The 12,478-nt window shown below is 35.2% G+C and overlaps 1 protein-coding gene across 7 annotated transcripts in view; it reads left to right on the top strand.

The window, feature by feature from the left end:
• Nucleotides 1-12,478, top strand: part of LOC111059918 — a 67,162-nt gene that overhangs the window by 20,869 nt on the left and 33,815 nt on the right. For 3 of the 7 annotated variants that reach the window (XR_005571300.1, XM_039428052.1, XM_039428051.1), the window contains one exon: nt 11,095-11,723. The exons of 2 other annotated variants lie outside the window; for them this stretch is intronic. Coding sequence is in view for 4 of the 5 variants with exons in the window: in XM_039428052.1 (XP_039283986.1) it covers nt 11,095-11,723 (629 nt within the window). In the remaining variant the exon portion in view is untranslated. Of the gene's footprint in view, nt 1-7,455; nt 7,847-11,094; nt 11,724-12,478 lie in introns of those variants that run through there. 2 more of the 7 variants (XM_039428053.1, XM_039428055.1) reach the window with 2 other exon arrangements.

Raw genomic sequence — 12,478 nt, 5'->3', positions numbered from 1 at the left:
TCTTCAGACTGATTTCAAAACCTACACATCTGGCTTTCATTTCTGAGTCCAATTGTGTGGAGATGTTTCCTGAAGTGGCCATGTCCAGTTATCAGGGCAATTACCTGCTTGACCTGACCTCTACCCAGACTCACCAGCCACCTGGTGAAGCGAGGGCTTGTGTCTGCCAGCAGTCTTTTGCCAAGTGCTTGACCAGGGTGACCCTGCCATTGTTGGTGGTGTAAGTCCCTGGACCATTTATTTATTGAGTGGAAGGCAGTTGTCTTACTTATGCCACAGCCCGGCTCTGGGCCAAGGAATGGCATACTAGAACCCCGCTTAGCAAGCTCATCTACACGCTCATTACCTCCTAAGCCTGCATGGCCAGGTACCCAACCAAGATGCACAGAGTTGAGCGTTGCAAGCCTGCTGAGCGTTTTGTGGCACTCCCACACCAATTTTGACTTGATTTCGTTGTAGTCAAGAGCCTTGAGGGCTGCCTGACAGGATTACTATATGCTTATTGCAGTAGCGCCTGGTTTGGAGTATTAGGATTTATACAATAGAATTTCAATTGAGAAAAGCAATGTTCATAAATTAAATATAATTTAGGTATTAAAACGAATATTATGGGTAGAAATGTGATGTCTAATAATTTTATTTATTGATTTAAGTTACAAAATTATTCATTTAAATAATTGGGGGAGCACCAACAATAAAAGATGATAATAGGTACGTACGGAAAAAAAAATCCAGAGCTTACTACGCCAATCTCAACAATAATTTCAGGATTAGTAGTTATATCCACATAATCGTAGCTAACTATACTGACGTTTGAAACAACCCTCTAATTTTTCAGATTTCTCTGAATATGGAGATACTAGAATAATGTTCCTTTCAAACCAAGATTAGGTTTTATATTTACTTGGTGTTGATATTATGTAAACTTATTGTTAATTATGTAAAATTATTGACCTGTCTTGTCTTATAATCCATAACTGGAGTCCTTTGGACGTAATCTTTAAAGAAAATTAATTCTCAGATATTTTTCCAGTATAATGGAGAAACAGGAATGATGTGGAAAACTAAACAAACATATAAATATATCTAACTATCTTAACTATGAATTGATATTGAGATGAATTGAATATGTTAGAATTTTTCTATGCCTTCATCTCTCCACTTCATATCGAATTGCCAATTTCATTTTCCTCTAATGTTGATATCTTGATAAAGCAGTTGAATGCAAGCTGTATGTATTGGTTGAATTTATAACGATGATTATACAGAGTGAGTCATATGTATGGGAACCCTTCAATAAATTGGAGACTGTTGTAGATATAATACTGTAACATTCAGGATAAGTTATTAGTCAAATACTCTACCTTTTGACGTACAACTGAATTTTAATTCCTCTAAAGAGAGTGACTTAGGGGTTTTAACTCGAATATTTCACAAGATATGCAGCTTTGAATATAGAAATTGACCATTTTTTGTGCATTGGAATATGGGCTTGAGTACACTCAACAATAAATTTTCCGTTTTTCGACCGAATTTGACTCATGATGCATGATTTTGGACCGCCTTAACGAGCCGAGAAGAATGAAGAGTGTAGTACGATGAAATCTGAGCATTGTGTCAAAAGTTATAAGTGTTTGTTTGAAATTTTGATCCTTGAGGTGTCCCTATGCACGCCTCTCCACTAGGAAATACTGAAATGAAGTGCATCTAACGGGTGATCCTCATAGAACATATTCTCAAGAACTTATATCATTCTGTGAAATATCAATGTGAGGGCAACGTAGTTGGTGAAGATGGTTGAAGCTGAAAATTAGGTGTTTTTCACAATACAAGGAGCATGTCAGGTGTACCTGGAAATCTATAATTATGATATAGAGCGCTCTACCTGATCTCAGATTGTAGAGCACAAAAATACGCCCAGAGGGATGTTGAATTATACAGCTAAATGGTAACAATCGGAAGATATTGTTGATAAAAAACTAAAAATCATCAGAAATTGATTTTTTAGAAAATTTTACTCATTTTCGAGAAATCATATCATTGGGGATAGAGAGTTCCGAATGATCTCATTTTATTCAGAATTTTCCAATCTAAACAAAAGGCAAGAGCAAATTTTTCTGTCCGAGTAAGTACTAGATTTGACAGAAATAGCTGAATACTTAAAATGAACCAAAAATACGAGGTTTTTGGGCCACTCTGTATCTAGCACAAGGAAATTTTGCATGAAGAAATTGGTTCTGGACTTCTCTAATGTATCTGAATAATATAATAAAGAATCAGAACTACAATAAAAATTGCAAGCACATCCCCTTTTTATGTCTATACTAGCTGGCCTGGCGAATTTCGTACGCTAAATAGTTAATGCATCTCATGACAAACTTTAGCTGGATGCACACCTGAGGAGGCGCGATGCAGCTTTTTGCATCCAGGTGCTTCTTGCTTATTGGTTTGAATGGAAGCACTCACATACATCGAATTGGGCATGGCGTGGAACGGTGTGATAAGGCGATCTCCTTAAGATCAACACTTTGTGTTACCAAGCCAAAAACAATCCGGGTGCTTCATTTTTATACTTATATGCCCCACAGTACTGGCACACAATGTTAATTGTGCCAATAGCAACAATTGACAGTGAACTGTACTCGATTGCCGAGTTATAGTTGAATGCAGCTTGCTGGGAATTGTATGGTATATCTCCTTGCTGCTGATGATTTTCCCGTGAATATTCTAAATTTCCAGCATTTCGAGTTCTAGGACCCAAGTTTGGACGTCGTTCGTACCGCGGCATTATTAAGAATTGGAATTTTGTGAAACAGTAGAAAGAAAATTGAAAAACAGATCGATTAATAATAAGTCTGAATAAGTAACTGAATACAGGTATATTGTGATTAATAACTAGATAATATGTAATAACTGTAACAATTATATTTAACTGAATGAGTAGCTGATATTTGAATAAGTAACTGTCTTCGGGGGATGTTAACTTCTGCCAACCAAATAATTTTTTTAGTGAAATTGTTCATTATAGATTCAATATTAATATAATACATATATTTCTACATTGTACCCTGCTATCATGTCATGTATTTAGATTTTATTTATTCAAATATTTCATTTTATTTTGTATTTTGTAATAAATTGAATTGATTTGAATTACTCTCACACATTCACAACTTTTACAACTTTTGAGAAGCACTGTCCAATATTTTCCATACCAATATGTAAGCCTACTGAACTTCAAACATTCTATCAATTGAATCAAATGGTTTTATTAACTCCTAATTTTTGTATTTTTAAGCATATATGATGAAAACACTACCATAATGTTTAGCTTAGTGTACAGCTGATAACTTCAGATGCTAATTGCTATTATTCATATTATTCCGATTATTAATTTTAATGGATTTTATTTTTATAGATAATTTTCCAACTGCAAAATAAATAATTTACTAAAAATCAATTAATTCTAAATACAGAAGACAATTATTCGAAAAAAGCAATGTCTTTAGAGTATGCAAGTCTTTAAACAGAGGCCGCACTGCTGGATGGTTACACACAGAACAGTCATTTTGTTTTTAGTCGGGGCGTTTAGAATAAAATACATGGGCGGTTATGATGCAGCACACACTCTTGTCTACTATCTACCGACGGCAGTTGGATGACGCAATGATTATAACAGCTGATTTTTATTTCTGTGTGACCAGCTCACAAATCGTCTCCCATAAGGATTACATGTAAACTTTGAAGGACCGTAGGAAAGAGTCCTGAAGTCCGATTATAAATTTGATAGGCCATAAATTTGGTCCTGAACATAACGAACAAAACTACAAAAAAAGGTCAAACTCGGTGCACACATAAAAAAGTGATTGAATGTCAAAATTTGAGGCTCGATTTTTATTTATATAGATAAATTGACTGGACTCGTAATCAAGGACGTTTATGGAAATAGTACAGCACGAAAGGTACCGTATATCAGACTCACCAGGAGAATTATTCAGCATGCAGAAGGGTGTGAAACAGGGAGACCCACTCACGCCGTCTCTCTTCAATGCTGCTCCACAAAAATGTTTTAGTAATCTCAAGTGGGATGGATATGGTTTGCGTATCCAAGGAAATTACCTGAATCACTCACGTTTTGCGGATAATATTGTTCTTATTGCTAAATCTCCATCAGAATTAAAAAATATGATAACCAGCTGCTGAAAATGATAAAGCGGGGCTGATTATCAATCCAGGGAAAACTCATATTATAACAAATAGGGAAACAGTAGAGCAGTACTACTCGATGGTTGCTCATTGGGTTGATCAAGAGAGATTATTTATCTGGGACAATTGATTGCTTTCACCGACAGAACCGATAAAGAAGTGAAACGTAGGTGTGTAATTGCATGGAGAAAATATTGGTCATTAAAAAGTATTCTCAAGAATAGAGAGATTATTGCTGGAAAGAAAATAAAAATACTGAAGTCCTGTGTTTTTCCCGTGTTTATTTACGGTTCGCAAACTTGGGCGTTGAAGAGAGCAGTACTACAGGAAATAGCAACAACTCAAATGGCGATGGCGAGGAGCATACTGAACATAAGAAGGCTGTATACAGTTACAAATACATCCATCAAGGCCCTATTGTTACTATAGGCTTTATTTATTATCATTATTATCATTATTATCATTATTATCATTATTATCATTATTATCATTATTATCATTATTATCATTATTATCATTATTATCATTATTATCATTATTATCATTATCGGTGAACACTGGCAAAACACGTCGACACGCTATTTTAATTTCCCTCTTGTTTTTAAGCGTTTTCTCTTTTGGGATGTTCTGCTCCCTCTCTTGTCGCGTCTCTTTAGGAGATATTCCCTCTCTTTCTTGTCTCCCTGTGACTTGTATTGATTTTTGTATCGTCTCAACATATTCAGCTGGTGAGATGGTGCTGGGGATTTCAGAATCAATAAAATTCTGAAGATCCTCTAGGAGATTAACCTCTTCTGTCGGAAGGGCCAACTGTACAAAAAAGAAAAAATATGTAAGATTTAATACACGAGTTAATGTTGGTTTTGGTTTGTGCATAAATGACATTTATTAAAACCTTTTTTAAAAAGAAAAAGAAAATACAATATTACATAAGAAAATCAATACAATTTAACCAGAAACAGTGAATGCCCTAAACGTATCCCTTTATTGGGCATACACTACATATATTAAAGCGAAATGGCACTGATTCATTCAATCATTCACTCACTCATTCATAATCAACAGAACTAAAAATCTACTGGACCAAATACTAATATTAATGAATAAGGTATCCTTGTAATGTTGATCAAATTTGCCAACTTTTTTGTCTCTTGTAAATTTTCTGTAAAGTGAACATTTTTCGAAAAAATTGCCATCAAAAATTTAAAATGGCCGCCATTTTGAAAATTCACATAGAAAATTTTTACTTTTATTTTTCAAAGTTGAGTCTTCATAGCGTGAATATTCATGCCAAATTTTAGATCAATACAACATTTCGTTCTAGAGATAAAAATTCCTAAGTGAAAAAAAAAAATGGCAGCTATAAGGATAACTGCTGAGTTTTGAACATAGTAGTTCTTATTAAAATACTTCAGTTGTTTGGAATGATTCCTTCAAAATTGGTAGATCAATGAAATCCTGGTGGGAAACTTACAGAAAATTCAATAGAATCACAATAGATCGTGTACGGTACCATTAATTATTGATAGATTCGTAAGAAAAGCATGTATCCAATTCGAACTAATTAAGAAAAATAAGTTAATGAGATGATCATGTTGAAACTTGAAAAAGCTAGAGTAGTCTTCAGTAAAGGACAACAATTGAATTTTTCAAAACAAAGAAATTTAATAATTGTAGGCTAAATTGATTGATTAGTTTTAAACAAACAGTTTTTGTTCACCACAAAAGATAAGGAATCACAACCAATAGCATATTTTTACTTGTTATTAATAGGTACTTCATGATCTCGACTCTCAAGTCGAGATACTAAGAAGCATAAAGCACTTCACTCAAAAGCCCACCTACTGGGAAACAAGCAGTTTTTATCTTGAAAATTTGGAGTATTCTTTAAATATTTTATTTCCTTGCAAAACAAAATCCATTATCATTAATCCATACCTGACAAATGAATAATCATTTATAAAACGTTGCACGGTTAAACTTGTGTTAGGGCAGGTCCATAATATTCATTCTTAAAGAACCAGTCAAACATTCGTCCTTTAATAGCTGATAATAGCTTATTTGCTTGATGAGATATGAATTCAAGCATCTAAATTCAATTATAAAGAATAGCGCGGTCCACTACTCCTATTCCATGGTTGCATTTGGATTTGCAATATAACTAACGTCACTAATTTTTATCAAAAAGAGAGATTCAGGTAACTTATTGAACACTAATTCAACACTATCAAGATAAATAAGAAATGCGAACGTTGTCAATAAATATCATTCTTGTGATGGCCTAGTTGCGACGGTGAAATTGCTACCGTATAGAGTTATCCATACTGAATGAAAAGTCTAAAGAGTGTCAACCACAAATAATTATAAAGATATCGAGATTTTGATAAATTTATGATTTTAAATTGTAATGAATCTGTGGTTTGACTCTAAGTATTTTTATCCAATAAATTATGAACGATTAAATCAGAACAAGAAGGAGAACATAAGAACCGAAGAATGTTTTTGAAATTGAATAGTATAGCAATAAGTTGCATGAACGTGACACATGAGTCGTAGGCCTATCACATATTTATTATTATGCTTATCATCGTCGTCTTCTTTACAAGGATTAGGTTCACAGATACCTTTTCCTGTTCTAAACATTCTATTCTCATATTTTTTATCCTGGCTTCCAAGTCAACACTGTTCTTTTTTATTAGGCTTATGCTATGCATCATAATATCTAAAGATTTATTAGGAGCGTAAGAAATTGCTTCCCGGTGGTTCGGAATCTACCTAAAGATGAAAGTCCACCCATCACTCTCATCATCATAATCATCCTTCCCATAATCCATCCACAAGCCTGAAGTTTAAGCCCACTTGGTATCATACTAAAATTGGGAAAATAAATAAAGATTTTAAAATGTTATTGAATAGGTTCAGTAAGGTAACAATCGTCATACAAATACGGGGTTTTCACATGATCGACTAATGAGGAAGCTTACAAGGAAATTTTCTTCATCTGCACAAACCTTGAAAAATTTGAAACAGAAAATTACTCAGAAAAATATAATTGACTCTTCGAATAGTATTTCGTTTTTCAGTTTGATCATATATGACAAGCATGTTGTATGAGCGGCCACTAGTAAGCCGGTGTTTCCCGATAAGAGGCCTGATGCGATGCTATTTAATGGGGCAACCAACGTCCATTGAGCAGATAATGTTCTGCAATTAGATGGGGCGGCAATAACTGTAAAATTTTAGTGATCGATTGAGTTATCTGCGGTGAGTGAAGGACAACGGACAAGGGTCATTTTGCGAGAGTAGCCCGGTGAGTGAGGACTGGATGCAGCAGCGGCTGCCGCCAAATTTCGAGAGGAATTTCGTGCAGCTTGGAGCTATGGTGAGTGGCGCCCTAGCCAACTGCGTCACCCTGCTGCGAATACGCCGCACCTCCCTCACCATATCCGAGATCCTCACCATCGAGTGTCATGACACAGTCAGCTGACAGTCACTCATTCTCATGCTAAGCTTCTATTCAAAATCATACAGAATCTGAGTAGCACATTGTTCTAAAACCCGACTCGGCAACCTCACTCCAAAATTCTTAGCCAGCCCGTCGACTTCATGATTTACTGGGGGTTATCTTATCTCATTAAAGGTGAGCACAATAATTGACAACAGTACTAGACTAGCTTTCCCTTAATTATTTGTTTGTAAACTTCATCAAGTATGTGTCCTAAAAGCCACAGAAAGATAATTGAGAAGAAAAAATAATTTTGTGACAATAGAGTCGAATTTGAACTATCATTTTTTGCATTAACCTTTCATATTAGAAAATTGACAATTTTAAACCACATAATTTCTGTATCGTAAAACAATAAATTAACAAGTACAATGGAACACGAATTACAACTGACTGAGGAAAAAACAAAAAGTCAATATTCACGAAAGGGAATCCTTTCATTTCATTTAGAGTGGGATATTGTATGTTAAATGTTAATTAAAATTTCTCAATATAATTAATGAAATTCTTGCCTTTGTATTTCACCAATATCACAAATGTCAAATAATCTATTCCTAAAATAATAACACATAACAAGCCCTAGATTGATTAAATGTACTCCAATAAGAAGTTTATACGTAGAAATTAGATTTTTTTCACTTTTCCTGAATAATATTACAATGGATGAAAGCTAAATTCTTAATGCAACGTCGTTATAAACAGGAGCAACACAAACTGCTGTTAGTTTTCAACTGCTTTTTTCCTGACTGACCAACATGAGTGCTGCAACTTGCTTAAGCAGTTTTTAAAACCCCGTTAGATAACACCAGCTTCATTTCAAGTTTATTCTCCATGTTTTTATAATTGAAAGCAATTCATCAATAAATCTTGCACATACTACAGTCCTGAACATTTCTAAATGACTACTAAGCGAATGTAAATTGGTCCAGTACATTAACAGCGACTGTCATTAGTTTTGCAAATGTTTTTAATACTAATCTATTTAATTTGTAGTCTTTTCATAATTACATTAGAATCGGGTTAAATCGAGTCTTAAATCAGGAAAGAATCAGGATCTTGAGAGAATGTTATGATTGATTCATTTTTTAATTCCAAGTATAGTTGAAATGAGCTGGCAGAAAATGCAAAATAACATTGTGATAAAAACTGCTCTGAATCTGATGATCGAATTCGTTGAATGATAAAAATTATAAAATGTAATGTATTTTGTAATAAATAGCTGAAGATATACCATCACAAGAGTCACACCATATCACTGTTTGTGAGCGTAGCCATTCATACTCAAGTGTGGAACTCATTTGGCCAAGATATCTCCTCTGTGAATAAATTCCGATATAAAACAAATAATGAAAGACCATTACACCAATTTGGATTCGAAATATGTCAGGCAAGTTGCTTGATAGTTGACAGTCCGAAATTTCACACAAATTTCCAACGTTCCACTTCAACAGTCAACACACACGAAACACACTTTGGTGATTTGCTTCGAGAAATATTTCAGACACACATACTCACGCACGAATGAAAAATATGCGATTCAGTTGAAGGAAGATTCTATTTTGGAATACGGGATTCTATATTTGTTGACCGATTTCGATAAGTAGTGTCCAATACAACATAGCTTCTGTTACAGTATAAGAGATGACCAAGGACAGCATTTTTTGCAGCATTCTGGAAATGAATCTAAGAATGATATATTTCACCACTTATAACTTATAAAAACTATTGATTTGGGATGAAAGCAATAATATTTTGAGAGATAAATAGAAAACATGATCGGTAGAAGAATAATATAAATTTAGGCTAGTAACCTTGGAACAGATAGTTTAGCTGGTATCATACATTTTTGACATCGGCATTGTTAGGAGAGACGAGTAACTATGTGATTTAAATTCAATCTCTTCCTCTCAAGACATTAGACATTTCAAGGTGGGAGGCATTATATATTTCAAAGTATAGGAAATCCTCAGTATAATCTGGACCAAGATAAATTTTTAAATCCGGTTTTATTCTTTTCAACCCACGCTTATTTTTATTGTTGAAGTCGGTAACAAAAATACTGAAACATAACATAATGCTACGGTACTAAAAAAAATGCAGAGAACAATAATTAAGATAAACACTCAATTCTATGAACGTTCGATTATTGATTGTTATCCCATTTAAAATGCATTTAATTTTGTCATTATAAGTGGTGATGATAAACTCACAGAAAATTATAATATTCACTTGTATTTCAATTGAAACCACTTTATAAACAGAGTGAAGACCAATTTTAGATTGATGAAAAAATTGATTCAATATAATTAGCTTGTTCATTACTAGTTCAAACATTCGCAATGGTATTAAAAGAAAAATTGAATTGAATGTAAATAATGTTGTTTAAACAAGCATGAATACTTTTTTGAGAAAGTGCTTTTTTGATTCTCTCAAAATTGACTTGCTTTTGGGCGTGAAGGAATAATGTAAATGGAATGAATATAAATAATTTACACAAATACAGCCAATATTATTGTACGAGTGAATTTGATTAATTTATTGTGGTCATACATCAATACATTTGAAATACATAAAGTAGAGTTTTCTAATAGATTCCTTCCTATCTCATAGAAAAACAAATTCATCATGGATCAATACATTTTGAATACACAATGAAGAGTTTTGTCAATAGTCTCTTTCTACCTCATATATACCAGCATTCATCAAAAATAAATGATAAATCAAAAACAATTATTATTATAATTAATTATCAATCCATTTGAAATACACATTGCAGAATTTTAATGAACTTCCTTTCTACCTCAAAGAAAACTAAACCTATCGAAAATACATTATCATCACAAACAATTAATTTTGATTATAAATTTAACCATTTGAAATGCATATAGTAGAATTTCTGAATGAACTTTCTTTCTTTAAAACTCATAGAAATTGAAAATTAAGAAATTAATTTACATCACAATATTTATTTATTGATTTATTGTGATTTTGGCAGTGAAAAGATTCCTTACATTTTAAATGCATACAAACAATTTATGTTATAAATAATTAACTATCCATTTAAAATACACATTGCAGAATTTTAATGGACTTCCTTTCTACATCAAAGAGAACTAAATCTATCGAAAATAAATCATCAAAGAGAAATTATTAAAAAGTGATTATAATTTTAATTTTATACTTTTTTAATCGATTCCCTTTTCATCTCATAGAGAACTATGAAAATGAAATGATCTTCACAATCAACTGTGATTATGACTTGATCCATTTGAAATGCGTATTGTAGCATTAGTGAATAGTGGGAGTGTGCTTGACCTGACGCGCTAATTGAAGCGTTAGCGGGGGCAGGTTGAGTGATGTTGGTGGTGGTGGTGGGGTTTCAGCGCTCGCCGGCCGAGGGGAAGGAGGTGACCAGGCGAAGGCGAGTGGCGAACGCTGGAGTTTCGGCGAGTGGTGCAGAGCCAGCGCTGAGGAGATGAGAGGCAGCACAGCGGGCATTTCCGACGGACTCCGCGGCACGTCGCGGCTGCACTATGCCGTCCTCACGGCGCTCGACATGCTCATCTCCTCGGTGCTCATCTCGCCGTTGGTGGTCAGCTACTGGCGGGGCACCTGGTGTCTCATGGACCACTACGTGTTCCCCGAGCGCGACGACTACTCCAGCTACGTGTCACTGTGCGTCGGCTTCTCAGGACTACTACTGTTCACCCTGCTGCAGCGACCCCTGGCCACCTACCTCGACCCCGAGAAGCACCGGCTCTTCTACTACATCTCGTCGCGCCTCTACACGGCCATCTTCGGCTTCTGCTGCGTGAACTCGTGGCGTGGAGCCTGGAAGTTCCTGGACGTGTACACGGGTGACAGCTTGGACGCCTTGCTTGCGTCGACGCTCGGCTCGGCGCTGCTGCTCACTTGCCTCAGGACGCTGCGAAACATCTCTGCTGCGCCCTTCGCCATCGTCACCGACCGCAGTGACGGCTACTTCTTGGTACCCACCATGTTCAGGGTGTCTGTAAGTAGACCAACGATCCTATCTAACCAACGCACGTCTGCTAGATGCACACTTTGGGACGCTATCACCTCATTAAATTCTCTTCCTATCATTTTCAACGATGGATAATCCTGAAAGGCACGATTATAATATCTAACCAACGCACGGCGTCATATAACATCTCCTTATTTAATCCTCTACCTATCATTTTCGACGGTGGATACTCCTGAACGGCATGCCTCTATCTAACTAATAAGATGCTGCTGGATCCACAGTCTGGGACACTTATTATCTAACACCTCGTTTAATTCTTTGGCTATCAGTTGCTATAGTGTGAACGCTGATGTACTTACATACTTAGGGCTATATTCTATACATTTCATTATATATTCTATTACATCTGCTCGCGCCTCTACATGGCCATCTTCGGCTTCTGCTGCGTCAACTCATGGCTATATTCTATACTTTTGCTTTATACTCAAACATTCTAGCTTCATCGTTGATCTAGGATTACAAGTACTTATAAAAATGCAGGTTATAGCAACTCGAGTTTAAACTAACAGATGATCTGACTCCGTTTAAACTGAGATGGTGAATAAGGCCGTTGGTGCAATAATAATTTGAGATCCTTACTTTTGGTGAGGATGAGCTCTACACTTGTAAATTAGTAATGGAAGGGATGATAATTTATGAGGAGGTGTGATTGGATGTAGATTTGGCCCAGGCCCAGGCCTAGGCAGGTTCCGAAAGATCAGTGTGATCTTGACGCTCAAAAC

The sequence above is a fragment of the Nilaparvata lugens genome, chromosome 5, assembly GCF_014356525.2.
Source record: "Nilaparvata lugens isolate BPH chromosome 5, ASM1435652v1, whole genome shotgun sequence".
Taxonomy (NCBI): Eukaryota; Metazoa; Arthropoda; class Insecta; order Hemiptera; family Delphacidae; genus Nilaparvata; species Nilaparvata lugens.
This window is presented reverse-complemented; position numbering and strand designations above follow the sequence as displayed.